Source organism: Anolis carolinensis, chromosome 3 (genome assembly GCF_035594765.1).
Source record: "Anolis carolinensis isolate JA03-04 chromosome 3, rAnoCar3.1.pri, whole genome shotgun sequence".
NCBI lineage: Eukaryota > Metazoa > Chordata > Lepidosauria > Squamata > Dactyloidae > Anolis > Anolis carolinensis.
The window spans coordinates 198,441,393-198,466,992 of NC_085843.1; the positions used below are offsets into that span (position 1 = coordinate 198,441,393).

A 25,600-nucleotide genomic window follows, 5' to 3' on the forward strand; every position below is an offset into this window, starting at 1 on the left:
GTGTGATATCCAGCAGAGGCCCGCTCCCAACTGGCGTTTTGTATTGTTTTGGCTCCAATGGAACCAGAATGGGCCTCCTGCAAGGGCGATGCTTTCCCCATGTGATGCCAAGCAGGAGCTGCACGTGGGGTGACAAATTCACCCCACTGCTCCCCTCTCCTTGCCAGAAGCCTGGCAAAGTGGGATGCTTCACCTTGGCTTTCTGATGAGGTCAATGACCACCATCAAATTCACAGATACTTATTTGTGGCTAAAAAATATAAATAGACAATGCCTGCTCAGTAAAAAGACACCATACATAAAAAGACACCTCTTATCTCACCAATGAAGCCAACCTAGGCATAGCATCCTCAAGCAGAACTTTAAGCAATTTGCACTTTAGTTTCCCATAATTGAGTGGTTTTGATGTCATCAAAATGTCACAGAACCTTTATAACAAATAAATTTTCTCTCTACATTCCAGCAATCTCATTCGAATAGATAATCAGCCAGCAGATAATTTCGGCAGCAAGTGTCAAAGAAGGCAATTCAGGGTTTTTGTGCCTCATTAGAGTATCTGTGAAGATTTGTGACTTTCTTCTTTACTATATTGCTTTAGACTACTGCTTGGCATGCCCTCAAACTACGAGATGTACCTTTGAGCTTTCACTGCAAGGCAGTGGATTGGATTATGCATCCTTCTCTTGTTTTAATTTCCTTTTCTAGAACCAGTGCATTTGTTACATTAAAGAGCTGCATTGCTTCATTGGGGGCACAGGAGGCCAAATAATGATTTGTCTTGCTGTTGCATTTAAATTCCATTTTCATGGATGGTCTTTTTTCTTTCTTCATTTTGTAATACCCTTCTAGGTCAGTGGTTCTCAACCTGTGGGTCCCCAGGTCTTTTGGTCTACAACTCCCAGAAATCCCAGCCATTTTACCAGCTGTTAGGATTTTGGGTACTTGAAGGCCAAAACATATGGAGACCCACAGATTGAGAACCACTGTTTTAGGTTGAACTTCCTAAAGCAATAGAAATGTACATTTATTATGTTGGGTATGTGGAGTCCCATAACCAGTTCCTGAGGGCAAGGCAGTTCACTGTGGAATCACTTGATGACTGGCTGATCTGTCATTATGTGGTCAAAAGAAAGGACAGTAATGATTTACATTTTGATTGAATAGTTCAATTATAATTATATTTTTATCTTGTATTTCTCTCAAAACTTGGAGCCCATTAACATGATTAAAATACAGGTACTGTTGTGCCCCACTATTTTCCCATTAGTTAAGCCCTTTTTAGAGGGATTAATATTTTATGTACAGCTTCTGGGGGATCCGTCTGGACAGCCTTTTTGCATTTGAAGCCTCCATTGCCCTGCCCCTTTAAGAATCCCCTCAGGGGCAGAGTCCCAGGCAGGGCACTTCTGATTCTGGGAAGAGTCGACCTTTACATGACTAGAAGGTGAAGAGAGAGGAAGGCCAGGGGGTCTACAAATAGCACGTCCAGTCAGAGCTGTATTAAAGTGTAGTTGGAGTTAAATATTGAGACCATCTTAGAGACAGTTAAACACCATACAAGAAAGAGACAATAAGAAGAAATAAAGATTCAAGAACTTTAGTTTGGCCAGAACTGTGTCTATCTCTCAAAGACTTTGCCTCTCCTCATAAAGACTTGGTAGTGAGACACAGGAGGAGAGAAAATCTAAAATTCTTGTCAGTTAACAAATTCTTGTTTGATTTAACTAAATAATTTCTGATCTGTTTTCTGTTCAGCCAGTTCACCTTCCAAGTAGTTAAGATAGTTTGGGGGCAGAACAGGTACAATGAGAACATGCGCAATTGAATTAAAAGCAACCATAAAAATAAAGCTTTACTGATTTGTCTCCAGTTGCATCTCCTGAACATTCTTTGCTGTGCTGTTTTTCACTCCAGGCATTAACTGAAATTCCTGCAACTGTATGTGAAGCAAATTGCATTGATTTGGAATGTATGAAAAAATTCATACATTTCATACATACAAAATGCTGGCTGCCCTGAGTCAATCTGTTGAGTAAAAACTTGGAAGGTTTTATGTCACTGATCTGGAACCAACTAGATATATCCAGATAAATGTATATGTATCCAAAAGTGGATGCCACCAGTAAGGAAGCTCTGATCTTATTACAAACTAGCCTAAAGACTTCAATGCCCGAGTCAGCTCTCAGCATCTGAATGCAGTTTTTTAGATAATGTGCTCTGAAACCATTTAGGATGAGCTTAATCCAGTTTACAACAAGAAAAGGATATTCCCATTCTCTCTCATCATCAGTCTGAGATAATTGGGAGGGGAAGTTCTGGCAAGAGTGGCACCAGAGGGTATAGTAAGTGCAAGGCAATGAAGGCGTAGGAGGATCAACACCCATTAAGCAGTCCCTTAGTGATACCTTGATGATTTCTTCAACTATCTGTCACCTGTTTATCTAATATCCTGCTCTCACTACCTCATAATAAGATTAAAACCCTGTTAGGCAATGGTAAATTTCTTCTGAACAAATCTTACATAGAAAATCCTGTGAGAGGTTTGGCTTAGGGTCATCATAAGTCAGAAACAACTTTAAGGCACACAACATCAAATAGTGTTACAGGTGAACACAGACAGAAACAGGTACAGACAAAAAGTGATAATGCAAAAACACAGATTGTAATGCTTGAGTTTTTAAAAACAGTAACAGTCTGTTATAAGCCCCATTCTCACCATTCAGGAATATTTATTTATTTACAGCACTTTTATCCCGCCTTTCTCAACCCTGGAAGGGGCTCAAGGTGGCTTTACAACATAGGGAATGGCTTTAAAAACATAATACAATAAAAATATCTGAACCATTAAAAGCATTTGCATCCAAACAAGTTGAATATGTTGAAAGTCAGCTTGCATAAAAAAGGTTTTGCCATTGAAAGGACAATAAGGAATGGCCAGTTTAACCTCTCTTGTTAGCAAATTCCAGGAAGCAGTTACTGAAAAGATCCAGTAAGAGATCCATGTTGTAGATTTCAGTGTCATCAGATACTGTATAAGCAAGTTTGTTTTGAAAATGTAGTACAAATCGGTTCTTCAGAGTTTCCAGCCGCTGAGATATTGGGCCAAGCAGTCTCTGAGTATCTAACACATCTGAACCATGCAAACTCTGGGCATGTGGTAGATTTCCATTAGCCATCCTTGTGCTAATGCAATAATGTTGAAACTATTACAGTTAGGTAAAGGTTTCCCCTGACGTTAAGTCCAGTTGTGTCCAACTTTGGGGGTTGGTGCTTGTCTCCATTTCTAAGCTGAAGAGCTGGCGTTGTCCGTAAACACCTCCAAGGTCATGTGGCTGGCATGACTGCATAGAGTGCCATTATCTTCCCACCGGAGTGGTACCTATTGATCTACTCACATTTGCATGTTTTCAAACTGCTAGGTTGGCAGAAGCTGGAACTAGCAGCGGGTGCTCACTCCGCTCTCCTGATTCGAACCACCAACCTTTTGGTCAGCAAGTTCAGCAGCTCAGCACTTTAACACACTGTGCCACCGGGGGCTCCTATTACAGTTACAGACCTTAAAACTGGCTCTAATCTAGTTTGAATTAGTTGGGTTTTGCTATCTATTTTAGTTCTTGATTTAATTGCTACGTTGCCCAGAATACTAAGTAGTGAACATGTGCTACAATTTCGCCAAGGTTATTTAGGAATTGTTGCATTGATAACCCTAATAAGCTCCTTATTCTTGGCATTGAGAAACTTGACAGCTATTACTACTTGGCATAGGGAAACAATCAAGATATATTATTGCAGGGATGATCATAAACATGGATCTATACCATGCAATTAATAAAAATACCTTAGGAATCTGAACCTAATCAGATATTGATCCATCCATGACAATGATTCATAGGTCTTCCCACTCACATGTCCTCTTCCCCATTTGAGCACAAAGGATCAAATCCAGTGTATGTCTTACCACCTGTTGAACCACTAATAATTTAAGAGAGACCCTTGGCCCTGAAGTAATTAGTGGCTCCACAATGGTTGATCTCAGCTGATGCCCCTAAACTATTAATATTGGATTTCTCAACACTTTTGAGATAACCATATCAGCTCGCTTAGACAGCATAGTGGACCAACGGAATAAAACTTCCCTCTGTTATTCAAAACCTGAGCAAATACCAAAAAATAACCAATAGCTGAATGCTGGAGGAGCTGAAATCTTTGTAAACCACAGGTATATCCTCTGATATTGGTAGTGGCATTTTCCCTGATAGTAGAAGTATATATTTCTCATTAAGTGCCATCAAGTTGACTTCAATTTATGGCTACCGGATGAATGAGAAACTTCAAAGTCATCCTATTATCAACAGCCCTGATCAGATTTGCAGACTCAAGAGCGTTTCTTCCTTTATTGAGGCAATGTCTACACAGGCCAAATAAAGCAGACTCGCAAGTAGTGTGAGGGGTCCACTTGAAGTTCAACTGTTTTCAGTGTAGAAATGCTACTTCCAGCCATTAATCTGGAACAGGGCGACTAGATTTACTCTTCAATTTCCAGGGAGCTCTAGAATTATTCCAGTGTTTTTGGATCGGGCTGGATCTGGCCTGATCCATTGTCCACAAAACAACAGACCCACCACTGTGTTGACAACTTGACACAGCTTTCTGGCAGAGCCTTGTTGGTCACATAGTGAATTCCTTGTTGTAACCGCTTTAGAAGCAACATTGCCAGCAAGGCTTGGTCAGGGAGCTTCTTTTGGCTGGTGGGAGCAACCTCAATAAACTCTCAGTCTAGCTGACCATCTGAACACCAAAATGGGTTTAGGGACACTCCGTGTTGCATAAGGGCAGCTCCAAAGCACAATACTCCAGATTATTTGGGTAAGTGTAGATGCAGAGTGAGTTTATCCATCTAGAACAGTGGTTCTCAACCTGTGAGTCCCCAGATGTTTTGGCCTTCAATTCCCAGAAATCCTAACAGCTGGTAAACTGACTGGGATTTCTGGGAGTTGTAGACTAAAACACCCGGGGACCCACAGTTTGAGAACCACTCATCTAGAATGTAATCTTCCTTTTTTCCTGCTGCCTTCTGCATCATTAAGCATTAATGTTTTTCCTAGTGAGCCATGCCTTTTCATGATATGGTCAACCTGTAACAATCTCTATTTAGTCATCTTGGCTTCTAGGGAGAGTTCAGGTTTGATTTGGTCTATAATTTCATTGCTTGTACTATTTGTCCCATTTAATTTCATAATCCTTGCTTGCACAGTCATCTTATTATGCCAGATTGGGACCATAAAATGCTTTGGTTGCATGCCCAGTTAGAGGTTTTCAACCTTGACAGACCACTTTTAGAGAGCTTTGGTTTAAGTGACAAGTATGCCTAAACTTGTAGTAATTTTGATTTATATGTGGTGAATATCAATTGAATAGTTTATTAAGATTTTAACTGTATATTTCATAGTTATAGCTTCCATGTCAGAGTGGTCAAATAATTTTATCACAGAATGTCAGGCAATTTATTCACATTGAACTGTTGAGTGGTCTGAATTTTCCTCTTATGGTGTAAAACATCCCTATCCATCTAAAGTAACAATCTTGGCCAACACATTATGGATGAAACGGTAGAAGAAAAGAATGGGGAGGGAGCATTCACACTGCTATGAAATAGGTCTTCAATAGCCTTTAACCTGTGTTCAGTCAGAGTCATTCCCAAGTTTTCCACCATTTCTGTAGCAGTGTCTCATTTCATTGCAGCTAAAGGTAAAGGTAACGGTTTTTCCCTGACATTCAGTCTAGTCATATCTGACTCTGGGGATTGGTGCTCATCTCCATTTCTAAGCCAAAAAGCCAGCGTTGTCCATAGATACCTCCAAGTTCATGTGGCCGGCATTATTGCATGGAGCTGTTTTCCCTGGAAAAACAGAAGGAATGGTTTGCCTCACCTTTGTAACAGGGGTACTCTACTCAGTAGTGATCATGACTACTGTCCTGGTCATTTCTTCATTCCAGACATTAACCAGAACTTTGACAGAATCACCTGCCAAGGCAACAAGAAAATATGCTGTTGAATCTATTCCTGGAATCGACAACCTTAACATACAAGATTTTTGTATGCTCCATCTTACCATACCTGTCCTGTCATAAGGTTATGCATTTACTCCTCAACACTTTCTATCTGAGTAGTATCATCATATGTTTAATCACTAAATTAAAGCAACAATTCCTAAATGTGTATAAATGCAGTATATTGCTTTAGAAGGCATGCACAGTTTCCTCAGTGTAAGAGATTCCAACTTGCACATTTTGTGTGGTCTCAATGTAAACACAAATTTGTGCAACTGTCAGCCAGACTTGAAAGGCCTGGGCTCTGATTGAAAGGACCATCCATTCAGAGATAAAGGAAGACCATAACTGGCTCAAGATGATTAGATCAGCAGTCCTGTCATTTATTTTGTCTTGATAGTCACTGCCTTGTTGGTCAAAGAACATAAGGGACTTTCTATACAGTGATTATTTGGGGGGGGGGGGTGTTCCAAGCTCACTATGATATGTGATATTTCTCAGCAGCAGGAAACTCTTGTTGCTGCTTGAACTGTAATTTCCAATGAAACTTACAGCATAATCCTGAGCATTTGTACAGGCAGTCCCCGAGTTACAAACATTTGACCTACAAACAACTCATGGTTAAGAACTGGGATGAGACATCAGGAAGTGAGAGAAATCTTGTTTGCAACTTGGGGACTGCCTGTATAAGAGAAAAAATTCAGTTGAAAACACTGATACCTGTATTTGAGGAAAAGATAAGATTACTCTGTTAAAGTTGAAATAGGTTCTGTTTCCTTTAACTCTGCAGTTGCACTTTCATTGACATGGGTGGGAGCTGTCCAACAAGGCTGGTTTAATCTCACCCTGTACACAGCTTCTTTGGGTGTGTTTAAGAAAGCATCACTTATAAAGCAACTTATGAGATCATACATTTAATTGAATGAACATTCTTAAATCAAACAAGGAAACAGGATCAAATAAACACATGATGAAGGAGTTTAGATAAAGAAGAAGATCTGAACTGATTTTGGAGACAAAATGAGTGCAACTATATCCCCCTAAAACAATTTCCTCTCAGCCTCCAAATTTCTTACAATGTGAGAGTGAGACATTGAAAATTGTTCTAACCTAGAAAGCCTATATTTGTTGTGTTCTTATTCTCTTGGTTACTTTGCTTGCCATTTTCTCCAGGTTCCTAAACTGTACAGGCATATCTTATTTAACATATCATCTGACAACAAGGCTCCTTCTTTAAAAGTCTTTTTATGCATATACGGTCCTGCTAACTTTCTTGCAGTGAAGCTTTTGCTGGGGGAAACTGGCTGATTCTTCTATAGCCAAGGCAAATAGGAGGTGACTCCAGAATCCCCTGCTGAGCATGTGTAAACATTAGAACAGAGGGAAAAGGAGAAAAGAGTCACTTCCTCCATGGCTACTCTCTAGCATATTACTTTAAAAGCATAGACCTATAAGTTTGATCACCACATTATTATAAAAGTTTTTTATCACGTCAGAAGCGACTTGAGATCACTTCTGTGTGAGAGAATTGACTGTCTACAGAGACGTTTCCCAGGGGATGCCCGGATGTGTTACTGGGAGGCTTCTCTCATGTCCCTGCAAGCTAGAGCTGACAGACGGAAGTTCACCCCATCTCGCAGATTTGAACCGGCAACCTTCAGATCAGCAAACTAACCTTCAGGTCAGCAGTTCACAAGGGTTTAGCCCATTGTGCCACCGCAGCTCCATATTTTAAAAGTGAAGGCTTGTGGAAAAAAAACCAATCCCTGGCTGTGTTTTGAAAGAAACCTTTAGGTATCTCTTGGAGGTTCAAAGGTACTTGTTTACTTGGGAAAGGCTTCCCTGACCATGTTGTTTCATTTCATATGTGCATATTGTGAGCTTTACATAAAATATTTGTTGAAAATGTTCATTCTTTACATGTTATTTCTGCGACTGGTATCAAATTTGCTGTTAAAGAAGATAACTAGTTTGTAAACTTAGATATATTTTTATTTTTAAAGGGTCAGCAAAGCTTTCAATTACTGCAGTGTTAAAAATTTGGAAACAGAAATAAAATTGCACTGGGACAGAATTCTTTTGAAGCAGAATATAGTTGCATCGTTGGGCCTCATTTTGCCAACAGTAAATGAGCAAGATGCACACACAATTGCCAAGTTAAGAGTAGCCAGGCACATTTAACATTCAAAAGTTCTACAGTGGTATTGTTGTGAAAATTCATAAAAGTTGTGTGCTCCAGTTCTTACAACAGGGCAGGTGTATAGCTTGTACAGCATCAATGTAGACCGCAACTCAAATGCCATTCATTTCTCTTTTAACTAACCAATTCTATGCACATTTATCTAAAAATGAGTCGACCTGAATGTATACGGTCAGTCTAGGAAAAGAAGAGGATGTGTACATTGAGACTTCAAATAACACAGCTCTATATGAGTGTGTGTTTGTGTTTGAGTGTATGATATAATATAAAATAAAATAGTATTGATATCCTTTGACAAGGTGCTTCAGTTACTTGTCATAGAACCATCACTATCCAATTGAAAATGTTTCTGCTAGAATAATTATTTTTTCCATGGCTATGATCATATCAAACCTCTCTCTTTATCTTCACTATTACCTGTTTTGGCTTCCAAATTGACACACACAATGATATGACTTTGAAGCTCTCTGTGTTCTGAAGTGAGCCAAGTTCTCTCATCCAAATAGATGTTAGGGTACTTATCCAACAGAATGATGCAATTGGCATTACAGCTTAAGACATTATATATCATCAGTAATGGAGCTGTGAAAATGCTTGCCTTTGTTACCATTATAATTATTGTAAAGGACATTGTGTGCTCTGCAATAAGTGTGATTTCCCACCCATCCCCTATTCTCCTAATCAGCCATCTTATTTAGATTTTTCAAAGCAATTGTTTCAGCTCCATTTAACACCAAGACCAAGTGTTTCCAGAACTGAAAGATTCTCATAGGGCAACAGATCATTGTGCGTTGCCAAACATTGGAGATCTCAAACTGTTAAAAATTGGTCAAGCTTTAAAACAGCGATTAAATACCTTGTTGTGAGCTGCCACAAATCTATGACCCATTGATTTCTATGGTAATAAAATGAAATATCTGCCACACTGATTATTTACTTGTGCTCTGTTTAATTATAGTTTGAAAATGAGATCATCACAAAGCTGGATCATGAAGTAGAAGGAGGGAGAGGAGATGAGCAATATAAAGTGTTATTCGAGAAAATGTAAGTATTGTCAGCAGTGATATTTGTGCATGAATGCTTGTCAAGAGACATGCCAATTAGGCGACACCAAACATCAGGGCCTAAGAATAATTTAAAAACGTTATTAATTGAAAATTATACCTGTCTAGTGTCTGTTCCCAAGTGTGATTAACACAATTTTGCAATTATTTTCAGTCTCTTGGAGCACTGCAGAAAACATAAGTACCTTGCCAAAAATGGTGAAACTTTTGTTAAACTTGTAGTCCGCCTGATGGAGAGACTTCTAGACTACAGAACTATTATGCATGATGAAAACAAGGAGAACCGTATGAGCTGTACCGTTAATGTACTGGTGAGTGAGAAGTAATGAGATTCCTAAATTCATAATGGTGGCTGAATTTTGAAATCAATCAGCGGAATTTTGATGAGAAACACATTTTTAATGATTTTGGGTGGATGGTGCAAAGGGGGAAAGGAGCCATTGACCATATCCCATTTCCCAGTGCAGGATGGTGAAGGTACAGGTTGAGTATCCCTTGCGACCAGAAGTGTTTGGTATTTCAGATTTTTCAGATTTTAGAATACCTGTACTATATATACATGCATAATGAGATGACTTGGAAATGGGACCCACATCTAACAGAAAAATCATTTGAGTTTCCTATGCAACTTACTAACTCAGTTTGAAGGGAATTTTATATATGGAATTTGTAATAATTTGAGGCATGAAGCAAAGTTTGTGTACAATAAACTATCAGAAAGCAAAAGCCATTGGAGAATTTTGAATTTCTCAGTCCAAGGTAAGTAATGCTAATTTCCTCGCCCACTTATCATATCTACAAGGAGTTTTGACCTTTGTAATCTAGAATCAAAATCATATAAAGAATTTCATTATAAGGAGCTGAAGAAAAAAGGGAAAGCAGGAGAAGGGTGGAGATTCGTGGGGTTTAAAGAAGATGAAGAATTTACTCCCTTCCATCACACTAAGATTGCCTCCTCCAGCTTCTAAATCAACCATCTGCTTAATTCTCATCACATGGGCAGGATACCAGCATACTTTTTAAAACAGGCATCCTTTAAGGCAGCACTGCCTTCAAGACCCTTCCACTGAAACAGATGTAAGGCATCTTTCTTAAGGTGGCACTTTCCAAAGGGTTGTTTGCCCTCAAGACTCACTGAAATAGAAACACCTTTCTTAAGGTGGCACTTTCCCTGGGGTTGTTTGCACTGAGATTTCCTCCCATTGTCCCTCCAGAATTTTATTTATCTTTTTTTAAAAAACAAACCATTACCCCGGATCGTAGGAAGTGATTTTAAATTAACTCTTTCCCCCAAACCACTGCATTGGCGATCTGGGGAAATTGGCATTTCAGCTCCTCCCACACACAATATCATTGTTTTATTTATAAGCGGGCAACGAAAGCAGACAATAGTGATTAATATCTTATGGGGCAACTAGCCATTTTGCCCATCTCTATGCAGGGAATTTAACAATCAGTTGTTTGCCAACCGGCTTAGGAATTGTTGGAAAACCTCAACACTTTAGAAATGGCAAAATACCGCACCCCCACTGTTGAAGTTTGCATCATGTGAAGGGCACAGTGAGTTGCCATTTCGTAAATTAGTCGAAACGTTGATTTTACTGTGTGTGATGAAGTCACAAGATAGCATCTCCCCAACAATGCAGATGTGTGCTTATGTGAGAGAAAGAGAATGTGTGTGAGAGAGAGAATGGGAGGGAGGGGAGAGAAAGAGAGAAAATTAGTGAAGTAGCTTTTTATTGCTTCAGTTAGACTGTGTTTCCATTCTGGCTATGAGTTACTGAATGTGATTGATCTGACTCGATCTTTACATAGGTTCACAATAAGTATTTTATAATATCAGCTCCTTAAGCTTAAGACTGATATGATAGCAGCATTCATCTCACTTTTTGAAAAATATATTTCTATCTCATGATTGCATTTGAAGAGTAAATGAGTGGTGTCACAGTCACTAAATTAAATTGTCATGTAAGAGAATGTCTGGATCAGAGTTGAATTTTTTTTTCCATCTCTAGCAATGGTTCTTTAATTTTGGGAGGGAAGAGAGATCTTGTAAATTGCCACTGATTGTGATCCGTAGTGTGACACCTAGATTGCTTTTAGGAGAGGCTGTCTGCTCTCCTGAGTAGAATTAGAGTGACAAGATTTTGCCTCTTCCAACCTTGACAAAAAAAATTAAAACCCAGAAAAGTTATAAAGGAAATTAGAGCAATTTATCAAACTGGGAAAGTTTAAGAGGTTTATTTTTCTTGCTATTCTATGTAACTTGTACCCATTGTGTTTGCCTCTGTTTTCAATTCCCCACATCCTCACTTCTAAAGTATATTAATCTGTTTACACCATAGCTCCTTCTGTCATAATCCATCTATGTGTGGTACAAACACAAGCAAAAGGAAATCCGAAGATAAAATCTAACTTTGGTAAAATAGCTTGGTAATTTAAAACGACAAGAATTTTGCAGCACGTTGAAATCTGTGAGTTTTTGTAGTCTGCAGTGCAGTACATTAGACGACTGGAAATTTGCTAGGCTTGGGTCAGTCCTAAGATTTCATTAGTTTCAACCAGTGCAGACTGCAACTTCTGGAGATTAAAAGATACTTGTCAGACATACAAAGCTCTCAAAGTTCAGTATTGATATGGAAGCCTAAGAGTTAAAACTTTTAAATATATATATACCCTAATGCAGTTTGTGCTCTGTGTTCATGGGTTCTGCATCCTTTGATTAACCAACCTCAGATCAAAACTATTCAGTAAAAATACTCCAAAAAGTAAACCATAATTTTGCTATGTATCATTCATTTTCTGAGATCACCACCTAACTTCCTCATATAATAAAAGAGCATTTACCCTACAACAAGAAACACCTGAAGGCAGGCATATAGCCGGGGGGGGGCTTGAGGGGCTTCAGTTCCCCCCCCCCCCCCGAAATTCTGATGGTGGTCTACAAGAAGGCCTTACATTTATTATTTAAACTGTTATGTTTATTCATATCATGATCTGATCACCATGCTCAATATATCCCATATGCATGGGAGTATTGGGATAACGATACAAAAGGTTTGCTAGGATAGATCCTCTCTCATCCAGACACAGCCCCCCCCCCCCCCCCCGAATCAAAATCCCAGCCCCTCCTGAATCAAAATCCTGGCTACGGGCCTGCCTGAAGGACATTCTTTAATTTCCCCCAACCATTGCAATGAGGTAACTATTACACTATCCACACTAGAACTTCAGCGGCATCAAAGTATCTGGTTACAAGTAATACTGATAACTAGATGGTGTTCATGCAAAAATTTGGACCTATTCAGTGGTGATTTGCCAGTTCCTTCCTGCACTTTTAAAAATATATTTTTTCTTCGTGTACTCTGTGAATGCACACTAATGGAGAAGCTGCGCCTGCGCAGGTTCCGACGGAAACTCTTCCAAGCTGAAGTTCAAATTTTGGCGGTAACCACGCCCCCCTTCCCAAGGGGCATATAAGGCAGCCCCAGGCGCCCGCTCTCCAGTTCCTTTTTTTCCGCCGCAAGGTTCACTTCGGACTCTTCGCATGTCTACTACTCGTTTCAAGCGTTGCACGCAGTGTGCTGCTAAAATTCCTGACTCGGACGGCCACGCCAAGTGCCTCTTCTGTCTTGGCGAGGCTCATGTGGTCAATACCTGCCGTTTCTGCCTAGCTCTCACAGCTCAGGCCAGAAAGAACAGAGCCGCTCGGCTTAGAGCGGCGCTCTACGAAAGATCTCTCGCGCCAGAACCGACTCCGTCGACGTCAGGTACGTCGTCTTCTTCAGCTCTGAGAGCGATGTCGGCGCCGCCAGCTAGGCCCCCGACAACTAAAGCCTCCTCGGTCTCATCCAAGGCGTCCAGGGCTTCCAGGACTGCTAAACCGGCCAAACCGCCATGTACCATGACGACGGCTACCGTTTCCACCCGTTCCGGCAAGGTGGGGCCTTCCTCGACGTCGAGCTCTCTGGCTTCGGTGACCTCGGTCCGCTCCCGTATTGGTTCCCCGCCGTCCTCCTCAGCCATTAAGATAGCCTTTAAGAGGGCTCACGAGGAATCTCGTCGAGCGCAATCTGACTCAGCTGTGGTTCCTCCCACACCTGGCAAGTCCTTGAGGGTTGCATCCAAGCAACCGCCGGCAAAAAAACGGCTAACTCAGCGCTCCTCTTCCTCGGCCTCCTCAAGGCGAGACCTGCCGTCCTCCTCGGCAACCTCCTCGAGAAGGTCTTCTCCAATTCTGCCAGCCCAGAGGCCTAGAGATGTATCTCAATCTCCATTGCACCCCCTGTCTGACGGGGAGCTGCAGGACTCACCCCACCACTCTACCCAAACGGTGGTCAGGGTGCCGGTGCCGGAGCCCCTTGCGCCGCCTCACTCGTCGCGCCAACAGCTCTTCCCTCCCACCTCGACACCGGAGCGTGGCAGACAAACGGCTCGCCTGGCTCGAGCAGCCCAGGCCTCAGCCTCTAAGGATCCTCGGCTCCCAACCCTCTCTTCCCGCGAGGCCATGCCTCCTCCCGAGACTGTGCTTTCTTCTCCCCCTCAGTCCCCCCAAGGGGCTGAGGAGGAAGATGTTGATATTGACCGCCCAGACTCTGTCCTCTCGGCCTCGGTGGTCTCTCTCGGTCTCGACCTCTCTCCTCCCCACGATGCGTATGAGGCGGACCCGCCTTCTCCTACTGACAATATTCGTGCTTTCTCTGATCAAATGGTCAGAATGGCCGACGCCCTGGGTTTGGAGATCAAGCAGACTTCCAAAGCAGTGTCTGATCCAGTTTTCAAAAGGGTGCAGGCCCAAGCTCCGCCGGCCACGCTACTCCCTTTCCTGCCTTATCTTTTGGACGTTATCCAGGCCTCCTGGAAAACCCCTTCCTCCATTCCTCCGACCTCGAAGAGGATCGAGACCTGGTACCGTACCGATGATGATACCTTGGAGTGGCTCAAACACCACCCCGACCCCAACTCCCTAGTCGTTAAGGCCTCTCAATCCTCAGGTCGTCAGTCGAACACTTCGGCCGACAGAGAAGGGAAGCGCTTCGACGCCGTGGGTCGAAAACTTTACTCTGGAGCCCTTTTGCTTTGCCGCATGGCGAACTATGGAGCCTGCATGGGTGCCTACCAGCAGATTATCTGGGAGAAGGCACAGCCCTTCTTCGCTAAGATGTCGGACGAAGACCGCTCCGTCCTCACTACCCTCCAACAGGAAGCAGACTCGCTTGCCCACCACCAAATACAAATGGCGAAACATACAGGTGATACTGCGGGCAAGATGATTGCCCACGCGATATCCATCCGCCGTCACGCCTGGCTGAGGTCTTCGGGTCTCTCCTCATCTTCCAGACAGGTCATTGAGGACCTTCCCTTTGACGCGCTCGGACTATTTAACTCCGGTACCGATGACAAACTCAAGTCTAACCATGACTTTAAAATTCTTGCGTCTAAATGTGGCGACCAACCGCAACCTCAGCGCACCCGCTGGTTCCCGCACCGCTCCCGCCGCTTCCCGCCGCAATCTTTCAGACACCACTCTTTCAGGCGGCCCTCGGGCTCGAATAATCAGACCCATCACCAACCTCGTCGGGGACCTCATCCGCAAAAGCAACGCGGTCGAACCACCCCCGCTCCTCCGCAGGCTAACCGGCGTGCCTGACGCCAACCCCTGCCAAAGCTCCTCGCCCGCTACCGCTGTGGAGCCCACGCTGCCTCGTCCCTCCTGTGCCTTCGCCGACCGCCTAGCCCCCTTTTACAATCAATGGGAGTCCATTACTTCAGATGCATGGGTTCTTCGCATTGTCCAAGACGGCTACGCCTTAGAGTTCACAGACCTCCCACCTACAGGTCGCATTCTCTACTCAACTCCTTCTCCAGAGATACTGGCCGAAGTCGATGCATTACTGGCCAAAGGCGCCATCCGTCCCTCCCCTCCCGAACTGGACCCCTTAAGTTTCTTCTCCAGATACTTTACAGTCCCGAAGAGGGGGGGCGGGCTACGCCCCATTCTGGACCTAAGGGCCCTCAATATATTCATTCGCCCTTCCAAATTCAGGATGGTCTCTATTGCCTCTATCCTCCCGATGCTGCAGCGGGGAGACTACTTTGCCTCCATAGACTTACGAGACGCCTACTTCCACGTGGCGATACGGGAGGCGCACAGACGGTTCCTCTGTTTCAAAGTTCTCGACCAAACCTACCAATTTACCATTTTACCCTTCGGTCTCGTTACGGCCCCGAGGGTCTTTACCAAGGTCGTCGTCGCCGCCTGTCACGACCCAGGCTACAGAGCACCAATAACCATACGCAGAGGCCAGATTCTATCTAATATCTTTATTAAGGAAATATATAAAGTTAGTAAAAGCAAATGTGAAAGATAGTCCAGAAGCAGACCTTTCAGGAAAGGTCAAAATTAGTCCAAAGAAATAATGTCCAATATGAAATATTAAGGTCCAAAGTTGTAATCCAATAACCGAAACACTCACTTTGCCAAGCAAAGTGAGGGGAGATGACAAGGTCCTTTAGTCCATAAACTTGAGCAAGGCTAGGAAATAACTTGATACTTGAAACAAGGCTTAAAACGTGGAACAAGGTAACTAGGAACAAGAACAAGGTCCGTGGAATAACTTGGTAAAATCCGTGGAACAAGGCAAGGATTGGTCCTGGGAAACAAGGCAAAGTCCGTAGATAAACAAAGGCTGGGAAGCAAGGCGAAGGCTGGATAGCAAGGCAAGGCTTGAGCAGGAGCGAGGCTTGAATCGGAGCGCGCTGTCCAGACACAACTCGCTCCGTAGGCTGACGAATTGACTCCGCGAAGTTACTACGCGGGTAAAACATCTATATAGAGTCTAACTTTCCCACCGAAGCAGTTCTCTGGGAATCAGAAACGAAAGCTAAACTCTGAGACCAGATGTTAAACTCCTTAAAGATTCTCACGAGAAGCAGTCTTAATTGGCTACATTCTTAGCTGCAATCCTCGCACTCCTGCGCGAAGCTGAATCCAAACTTCTCTGTTGTTTACAAAACTCCCGGCGCAAGAACACGGGAGAAGTAGGCTCTGGGCTTGTTTGACATACTTCTGTGAGACAACTTTCTTGCAGGTGCAAGGTTCCCAGATCTGCCTGGGAAAGATCTGGCTGAGAGGAATCCAGTTCAGACTGGGAAGGTAAAAAACCCAAGTTCTCATCTTCATCAGGCATTACAATGTCCTGAGCAGGACTACAAGGCCCATGGATCATCACACTATCCCCCTCCTCAAGGCCCCTCCCAAACTGGGGCCCTCTCCCCGAGGCGCGAGGTCGCGGCTTGGCGGGATAGGTCTGATGAAAGCGACGGGTTAGATCAGGAGCGTGAACTGTGGAGGCGTCTTCCCAAGAGCGCTCCTCAGGGCCAAAACCTACCCAGTCAATGAGATATTGCAGGCGGCGGCGGTGAAAGCGAGAATCCAAAATGTCCTCAACCTCGAACTCCTCCTCCCCATTCATCAAAACAGGAGGGGGGGCCGGTTGGTCTGTATCAGGACGCACACCTTCCGCCGGAAGGAGCAGGGAACGGTGAAACACTGGGTGGATGCGCATTGAACGCGGAAGTTGGAGTTTGAAAGTCACGGGGTTTAATTGCGCCACCACTGGATAGGGGCCAATGAAACGGGCATCTAACTTCCGGCAAGGGCGATGGGAGGGCAGAAAGCGAGTGGACAGGAAAACCCGATCTCCTACCTTGATTTCGGGGCCCGGCTGGCGATGTTTGTCAGCGTGGCGTTTATAGTCCTCCTTGGCTTGGTCCAGTTGCTGGATCAAAAGTTGTTGTACCGCTGTGAGTTCCTGCAGCCAATCCTCTGCTGCAGGAACTTCTGAAGTTTCAATGACAGGGGGGAAGAAACGTGGGTGGAAGCCGTAGTTTGCAAAGAACGGCGTTTCTTTTGTAGAAGCTTGAACTCCATTGTTATAAGCAAACTCTGACAGTGGTAACAGAGAAGCCCAATTGTCCTGTTGGTAGTTTACATAACAGCGAAGATACTGCTCCAAAGTGGCATTGGTGCGCTCCGTTTGCCCATCTGTTTGGGGATGATGAGCTGAAGATAAACGAGAGTCTATGCCCAATAGTTTTTGTAGTGCCTTCCAAAAACGAGAGGTGAATTGAGAACCACGGTCTGTGACTAAACTCTTGGGCAATCCATGTAGTCTGAAAACATGTTGGAGGAATAGATCTGCAGTCTCTTTGGCCGTGGGAAGACCTTCACAGGGTATGAAATGGGCTAACTTGGTGAAAAGGTCCACCACCACTAGGATCGTGGTGAATCCACAGGAAGGTGGTAGGTCAGTGATGAAATCCGCAGAAATTATTTCCCATGGGCGAGATGGGGTAGGAAGGGGATGTAGAAGCCCTGAGGGTTTCTCCCTTCTTATCTTGGAGCGCTGGCATACTGGGCAGGTGTTGACATATTTTTCCACATCTTTGCGGATCTTGGGCCACCAAAAGTCCCTTAGGATCAGATGCATGGTTTTAAATAGTCCGAAATGCCCTGCTGGTTTGCAGTCATGACACAGACGAAGCGCTTTTTCCCTGCCCGGTCCGGGTGGGATATAAACATGATTTCTATAGCAAAGCAGTCCATCTTTAAGCGAAAAGGGAAAATGCAGACCTTGACGAAGTTGGTCCTGCGCCCAGGCATCTGCTTGCTGACTAGCCCTGATTTCTTGAGCACAGATGGGTCCTGGAGTAGAGGAAGTTGAACCAATAGGAGTGGATTTGGTGTTCCCCACTGTGAGCGTGGCAAAGTTCTCGGGTTGTAGTAGTTGGGATTCAAAGGTCTCCTTGCGTCCTGCAGCGTATTCCGGTTTACGTGACAGGGCGTCTGCTTGCTTGGTTTGGGCTGGGGTCACATAATGGATCTGGAAGTTGAAACGTTCAAAGAATAAAGCCCAACGTTGCTGCCTCTGATTTAGTTTGCGGGCAGTTCTTAGATGTTCTAGATTACGATGATCAGTGTGGACTTCAATGGAAAATTTGGCCCCTTCTAGCCAATGTCTCCAAGTTTCAAAGGCCGCCTTTATGGCCAGTAGTTCTTTTTCCCAAATGGTGTAATTCCTCTCTGGTGTGGTTAGTTGACGAGAGTAAAAGGCGCAGGGATGGAGGTGGTCTCCCACCGGTTGTAAGAGTACAGCCCCAATTGCCACATCAGAGGCGTCCGCTTGCACCACAAAAGGGGTTCCAGGATTTGGGTGCTGTAGAATTGGCTGGGAGGTGAATAGTTTCTTTAGTTGCTGGAACCCTTTCTCTGCTTGATCAGTCCAGCGGAAAGGCTGCTTTCCACGGATGCAGCTAGTGATGGGGTCGGACCAGCGGGCAAAATCTGGAATGAACTTGCGGTAATAGTTCGCGAACCCCAAGAAACGCTGCACCTCTTTCTTGTTAGTTGGCGCCCGCCATTCCAATACTGCTGAAACCTTGGCTGGATCCATGGAAAGCCCTAGAGGCGAGATGCGGTAACCAAGGAAATCTACCTCTTGTAGATCAAAGGCGCATTTTTCCAGCTTGGCATAAAGTCCATGATCCCGCAATCGTTGTAACACCATTTTGACGTGGTTCTCATGTTCTGATTGTGATCTAGAAAACACCAAAAAATCGTCCAGGTAGATTATCAAGAACCTGTCTAGATAGTCCTGAAAAATGTCATTGACAAAATGCTGGAACGTTGCGGGAGCTCCGCATAAACCGAAATTCATAACTCGGGACTCGAATAATCCGAACTTGGTCTGGAAGGCGGTCTTCCACTCGTCCCCTTCCCTGATGCGAACTAAGTTGTAAGCCCCCCGAAGATCCAGCTTGGTGTAAACCTTGGCTCCTCGAAGCCGGTCCAGTAGATCCGAGATTAAGGGCAGGGGATAGCTGTTCCGCTTGGTGATATTGTTCAATGCTCTGTAGTCCACCACCAAGCGTAGTTCCCCTGACTTCTTCTTCACAAACATCACTGGGGAGGCGGCTGGGGATTGAGAGGGTCTGATGAATCCCTTGCGAAGGTTTGTCTCTAGGAATTCCCTGAGAGCTTCTTGCTCTGGTTCAGTCAGGGAGTAGAGATGCCCTCGCGGGATCGGGGCCCCCTCCACCAAGTCAATGGCACAGTCATAAGGTCTATGTGGGGGTAATTTTTCGGCTTCTTTCTCATTGAATACATCCCAATACTCGGAGTACTTCTTTGGCAAGGTGATGATGGGCTCGGTGTCTGTGGCATGGCAGACCTTGGCTACGAGGCAATGGTTTTGGCAGTACGGTGAAGCAAACTGCAGTTCTCTGTTGGACCAGGAAATGTTAGGGTCGTGGAGAGTCAGCCATGGAATTCCCAAAATCACAGGGAAATGGGGAACCTCGGTAACAAAGAAGGAAATCTCTTCCATATGTTCCCTTATCCACATCCTGGTGGGTTCCGACCACTGACTTACGGGCCCCGTCTTGAGGGGGCGGCCGTCTATGGCTTGCACCACACGGGCATTCTTGAAATCATGATATTGTAATCCCAGAGAGTCGGCATACTCTCTATCAATGAAATTGTTGGTAGCTCCAGAGTCTATCATGGCGTGGATCATGACGGGTCCCCTTTTTGCTGACCATAATGTGACCACGAGAAGGAACAGGACCCCGGTTGGCGGCTCTTGAATGGACTTTTTGACCGGGTTGGCGAGCCTCTCTACACCCGGTCGTTGGCTTCCCCCGCCGGCTGTGTGCCAGTCGGCTCAGACGCCTTCGTCTCCGTGGAGGACGCCGCCGCAAGACGGGCGGCAGGCTTCCCTTTGGCTGGGCACTCTCTGGCGAAGTGGCCCCCGTTCCCGCAGTACCAACAGAGGTTTAAGCGTTGACGACGGGCCTTCTCGGCGGCATCTAGTCTGGGACGCACATTGCCCAACTGCATCGGCACCTCCTCGCCTCCTCTGGGGTATGGGGTTGGCGGTGGGGGTCTCCACACTGGACGTGGCTGAACGCTGGCGGGAGCGGGGGGTTTTGCCCCGGCTCTACTGCCCTGACCTCGAACCCACTGTTTCCTGTTGGCAATCATGACTTCAGCCCGTAAACATTGATCAATGAGTGCCTCGAGGGTCTGGGGAGGATCCACCTTGGAGATTTCTTCCAGCATTTCAATGTTGAGACCCTCCCGGAATTGTCCTCTGAGGGCTACATCGTTCCAGCCGGTGTTGTGGGCCAGCACTCGGAACTCGGCTATATACTGAGACATAGGTCTGTCTCCTTGGAAAAGGCGACGGAGTTTGTGACCGGCTGCCTCCAAATTGTCCTCGATTCCCCAAGTCTCCTTGAGGTGGTCCAAGAAGTGTTGCGCTGATCTTAGGTGTGGAGAGGCTTGGTCGAACAGTGCCGTCGCCCAGTTGGCCGCTGGCCCGTCTAGAAGACTGTAAACCCACGCCACTTTGATGTCTTCTTGGGGAAACTCGGCATCACGGGCCTCTAGATAAGCTTGACATTGGCGACGGAAAACATGAACCTTAGAAGCTTCTCCAGTAAACTTGGTAGGCAACGCCATGGCCGGGAGGCGGATTCCGCGCTCCCGCAAGCCCTTTATTTCTCCATCCTGGGCGTTGAGTCTGTCGCGGATGCGATCCACTTCGTCCTTGCTGATGGTGTAGTTCAGTGGCTGCCCACCGGGCACGGTTCCGGTAGACATTCTGGCCGAGGTTAATTGGTGCTTAGGGTGGCGGAGTCAAACTGTCACGACCCAGGCTACAGAGCACCAATAACCATATGCAGAGGCCAGATTCTATCTAATATCTTTATTAAGGAAATATATAAAGTTAGTAAAAGCAAATGTGAAAGATAGTCCAGAAGCAGACCTTTCAGGAAAGGTCAAAATTAGTCCAAAGAAATAATGTCCAATATGAAATATTAAGGTCCAAAGTTGTAATCCAATAACCGAAACACTCACTTTGCCAAGCAAAGTGAGGGGAGATGACAAGGTCCTTTAGTCCATAAACTTGAGCAAGGCTAGGAAATAACTTGATACTTGAAACAAGGCTTAAAACGTGGAACAAGGTAACTAGGAACAAGAACAAGGTCCGTGGAATAACTTGGTAAAATCCGTGGAACAAGGCAAGGATTGGTCCTGGGAAACAAGGCAAAGTCCGTAGATAAACAAAGGCTGGGAAGCAAGGCGAAGGCTGGATAGCAAGGCAAGGCTTGAGCAGGAGCGAGGCTTGAATCGGAGCGCGCTGTCCAGACACAACTCGCTCCGTAGGCTGACGAATTGACTCCGCGAAGTTACTACGCGGGTAAAACATCTATATAGAGTCTAACTTTCCCACCGAAGCAGTTCTCTGGGAATCAGAAACGAAAGCTAAACTCTGAGACCAGATGTTAAACTCCTTAAAGATTCTCACGAGAAGCAGTCTTAATTGGCTACATTCTTAGCTGCAATCCTCGCACTCCTGCGCGAAGCTGAATCCAAACTTCTCTGTTGTTTACAAAACTCCCGGCGCAAGAACACGGGAGAAGTAGGCTCTGGGCTTGTTTGACATACTTCTGTGAGACAACTTTCTTGCAGGTGCAAGGTTCCCAGATCTGCCTGGGAAAGATCTGGCTGAGAGGAATCCAGTTCAGACTGGGAAGGTAAAAAACCCAAGTTCTCATCTTCATCAGGCATTACAATGTCCTGAGCAGGACTACAAGGCCCATGGATCATCACACCGCCGTAGCGGCCCACCTCAGGCTACATGGCATCACGGTCTTTCCTTATCTGGACGACTGGCTTCTCGTCGGGCCCGATCCGGTTCTTCTCGAAAACCACGTCTCCTTCACGCTGCGTCTTCTAAAATCTCTCGGCCTCCAACTCAACTCCGAGAAGTCAAATCTCTCCCCGTCAACCCGAATCCGGTTCATCGGGGCCCTCTTCGACTCCGTCACAGAGACTGTCTCACTACCGTTCGACAGATTCCTAGCTCTCCGCCACCACATCGCCCTTTGTCGATCCGCCAGGAGGGTCAGAGCCCGTGCCATTCAAGTTCTTCTGGGCCACATGGCCTCCACGGTTCTCACGACCCCGTTTGCCAGGCTGCGCCTTCGGGTTCTACAAAGGTGGTTTATAGACACTTTCAAGCCGTTCTACCACCACAACTCCAAGTACTTGTCGGTACCGTCGTTCGTCCGCCAGTCCCTCTCATGGTGGACGTCTCACCAAAACGTGTGCAGGGGCCTCCCATTTCATCCAGCCCCGCCGTCGCTAACCATAACCACGGACTCCTCCACCTACGCTTGGGGAGCCCACATGAGCGGTCTAACGGTTCAAGATCTTTGGTCCCCATCCGAGAGGGCCAACCACATAAACTTCCTCGAGCTTCTCGCCATTTTCAAAAGCCCTGAAAGCTTTCTCCCGCCTCATCCGTCACAAGTCCATCCTCATTCAATCGGACAACCTCGTAGCAGTATTCTACATCAACAAACAGGGCGGTACGGGTTCGAGGAAATTGATGCTCCTCTCCTCCCGTCTCTGGGTTTGGTGCATAGCCCACGACGTACAGGTCTCTGCAATCCACCTGCCGGGTGCCCAAAACGACTTAGCAGATGCCCTCAGCAGGATGACATCTTCCTCTCACGAGTGGAAGCTCGATCCCGAGATCCTCGACGGTCTGTTCCTCCACTGGGGACGCCCTACTCTGGATCTCTTCGCGTCTCCCCACAACGCTCAGCTGCCCCGCTACGGAGCGAGACTTCCCCCGAACTCCTTCCCCGGCTGTCTAGGGGATGCCTTTCTACTGGACTGGTCGGCGGAGATGCTTTATCTTTTTCCACCGATTCCCCTCATACCGAAAGTTCTCGAAAGACTTCTCTCGATCTCGGTCACAGCGATTCTCATAGCTCCGGCCTGGCCCCGCCAACCGTGGTTTCCAGCCCTTCTTCGTCTCTCCAGAGGAACGTTTCGCCCTCTGCCTCCCTCGCCGCACCTTCTCTCAAGGGAGGACGGCAAAATTCTTCACCCGGACCTCCCTTCCCTTCATCTCACTGCATGGAGGATTCTCACCTAGCCTCCCTTCCGCAGAACCTGCAAGATGTCCTTCGGGCAGCCCATAAGCCGTCTACTACCAAGGCTTACTCTTATAAACTCTCTCGCTTTCACGCCTTCCTTCGATCCCGTAATGTCGACACCTTTCTGACCTCGGTACCGGTGGTCCTCGACTTCCTCATGACCCTCGTCGAGAAGAAACTCTCTCTCGCTTCTATTAAGGCTTATCTCGCAGCTCTTTCCTGGTCCTTTCAACGCCACGGTCAGCCATCTCTCTTTTCTCACCACTTTATCAAAACCTTTCTCCGAGGCTACAATAACATCTGCCCGCCGTCGCTACCACCTACGCCGGGCTGGAACCTCGAACTTGTACTTTCTCAACTCACTTCTGCTCCCTTCGAACCGCTTGCCTCGACCGATCTCCGTCTGCTTTCCTGGAAGCTGGCCTTTCTAGTGGCGATCACGTCGGCACGAAGGCCATCCGAGCTTGCTGCTCTCAGGGTCGACGAGCCTTATCTACGTTTTCACCATGACCGCGCTGTTCTTCGCACGGACATTACCTTTCTCCCTAAGGTGGTGTCAGCTTTCCACCTCAACCAGGACATTGTCCTACCAGCTTTCTTCTCTAACCCCTCCTCTCCTCTCGAGCAAAAACTGCACCTTCTCGACGTTCGGAGGGCACTTCTCTTCTACAGGGACCGTACCAAGGGCATCCGTAAGACACAAAGACTCTTTGTCGCCTATGCCCAGGACAAGTTGGGTAATCCCATCTCTTCCCAAAGACTGTCCCACTGGATCGCTCAGGCCATTGAGTTGGCCTACGAACTAGCCAAGCGACCTCCTCCTCCATCCATCCGCCCGAGGTCGACTAGGGGCCTCTCGGCCTCGACCGCCTTCCTTAGGGGTATTCCGCTTGACTCCATATGCAAAGCGGCTATCTGGTCAAACCCTCTCACGTTTGTCTCTCACTACAGGCTGGACAATAAAGCCTTAAAGGACTCGGCCTTTGCAAGATCAGTACTCTCATCTTGCCTCTCCTGACTCTCAAACGTTTTTTCTCCTTATACTCACCCACAGGTGACTCTCTATACCTCTCCTTCAAGTTTGGGCCGGTCTTTTTTTCCCATACCTACCTCTAGGGATTTGTTTTTCCCTGACTGTGTTGAGCAGTTGCTCTGTTGCTTTGTAGCGCCTTATTAACCCTGGCGGTTATGTCAAAGGGCATGATGTTCTTCCCCTCCCCCCCCCCCGGGAGAGCGTTTATATGCACTATACGCAATTGCGTGTTTCTATTATGTTTATTGAATAATTTCTATGTTATGTTTCCTCTTCTACTATGCTCATGTTGCATTGCACTGGTCCTTTCGGACAAATTATTGCACTGGTCTCTTGGGACTGTTATCTCAATATGTCCTAATAAACATATGTTTGGACATTCACTGTTTGTCGAGTTTGCCTTGTCCCACCATCCGAGACCTTAGCGTGTCAGTCTCCATTAGTGTGCATTCACAGAGTACACGAAGAAAAAGGACAGGTTGCTCACCTGTAACCATGTTTCTTCGAGTGTACTCTGTGAATTCACACAAACCCGCCCTTCCTTCCCCTCTGGCAAACCTCTCCCTTTCTCGTTGCCTTGGCGGCGTAGGAACTGGAGAGCGGGCGCCTGGGGCTGCCTTATATGCCCCTTGGGAAGGGGGGCGTGGTTACCGCCAAAATTTGAACTTCAGCTTGGAAGAGTTTCCGTCGGAACCTGCGCAGGCGCAGCTTCTCCATTAGTGTGAATTCACAGAGTACACTCGAAGAAACATGGTTACAGGTGAGCAACCTGTCCGTATACACACACACACACACACACACACACAGTTTTTCATGTATGGCTCCCTAGTTATAAGGCTGTATGATTGTTTTGCTTTGTTCCTTGTATTTATGCACTGCTGTTCGGCTGTGGAGATCTCAAGGCAAAACAAAAATATTAAAGCTAACCCCAAAAGAGCTGCAGAAGTGTTTTAAAATGCTGTGAAATCTCTTATCAGTTAATCAGATGAAACAGCAACACCAAGAAAATTGTGATAAATGCAGTGCTAAAGTCCTGATAAAGAAAAATGTCTTCACCTGTGTAATGAAGATGCCAGAATAACCCTTAGGGGGTGCATTTCAGATTTTTAGTTCACCATAGAAAGATGTCAAATTTTTGTGCTATCAAGCTAGAAACAAACACACTGAATTGAACCTTTGTGATTATACTATGAGAGCCAAATAAACTAGCTAATTTAACCAATTCTGCAGTTTTTA

The 25,600-nt window shown here is 45.7% G+C and overlaps 1 protein-coding gene across 1 annotated transcript in view; it reads left to right on the forward strand.

Moving 5' to 3' along the window:
* dock1 (dedicator of cytokinesis 1) overlaps window positions 1–25,600 on the forward strand; it is a 557,290-nt gene that overhangs the window by 427,781 nt on the left and 103,909 nt on the right. Inside the window, exons 34-35 of the mRNA XM_062976064.1 lie at window positions 9,210–9,295; window positions 9,470–9,626. Coding sequence (XP_062832134.1) covers window positions 9,210–9,295; window positions 9,470–9,626 — 243 coding nt within the window. The remainder of the gene's footprint in view (window positions 1–9,209; window positions 9,296–9,469; window positions 9,627–25,600) is intronic.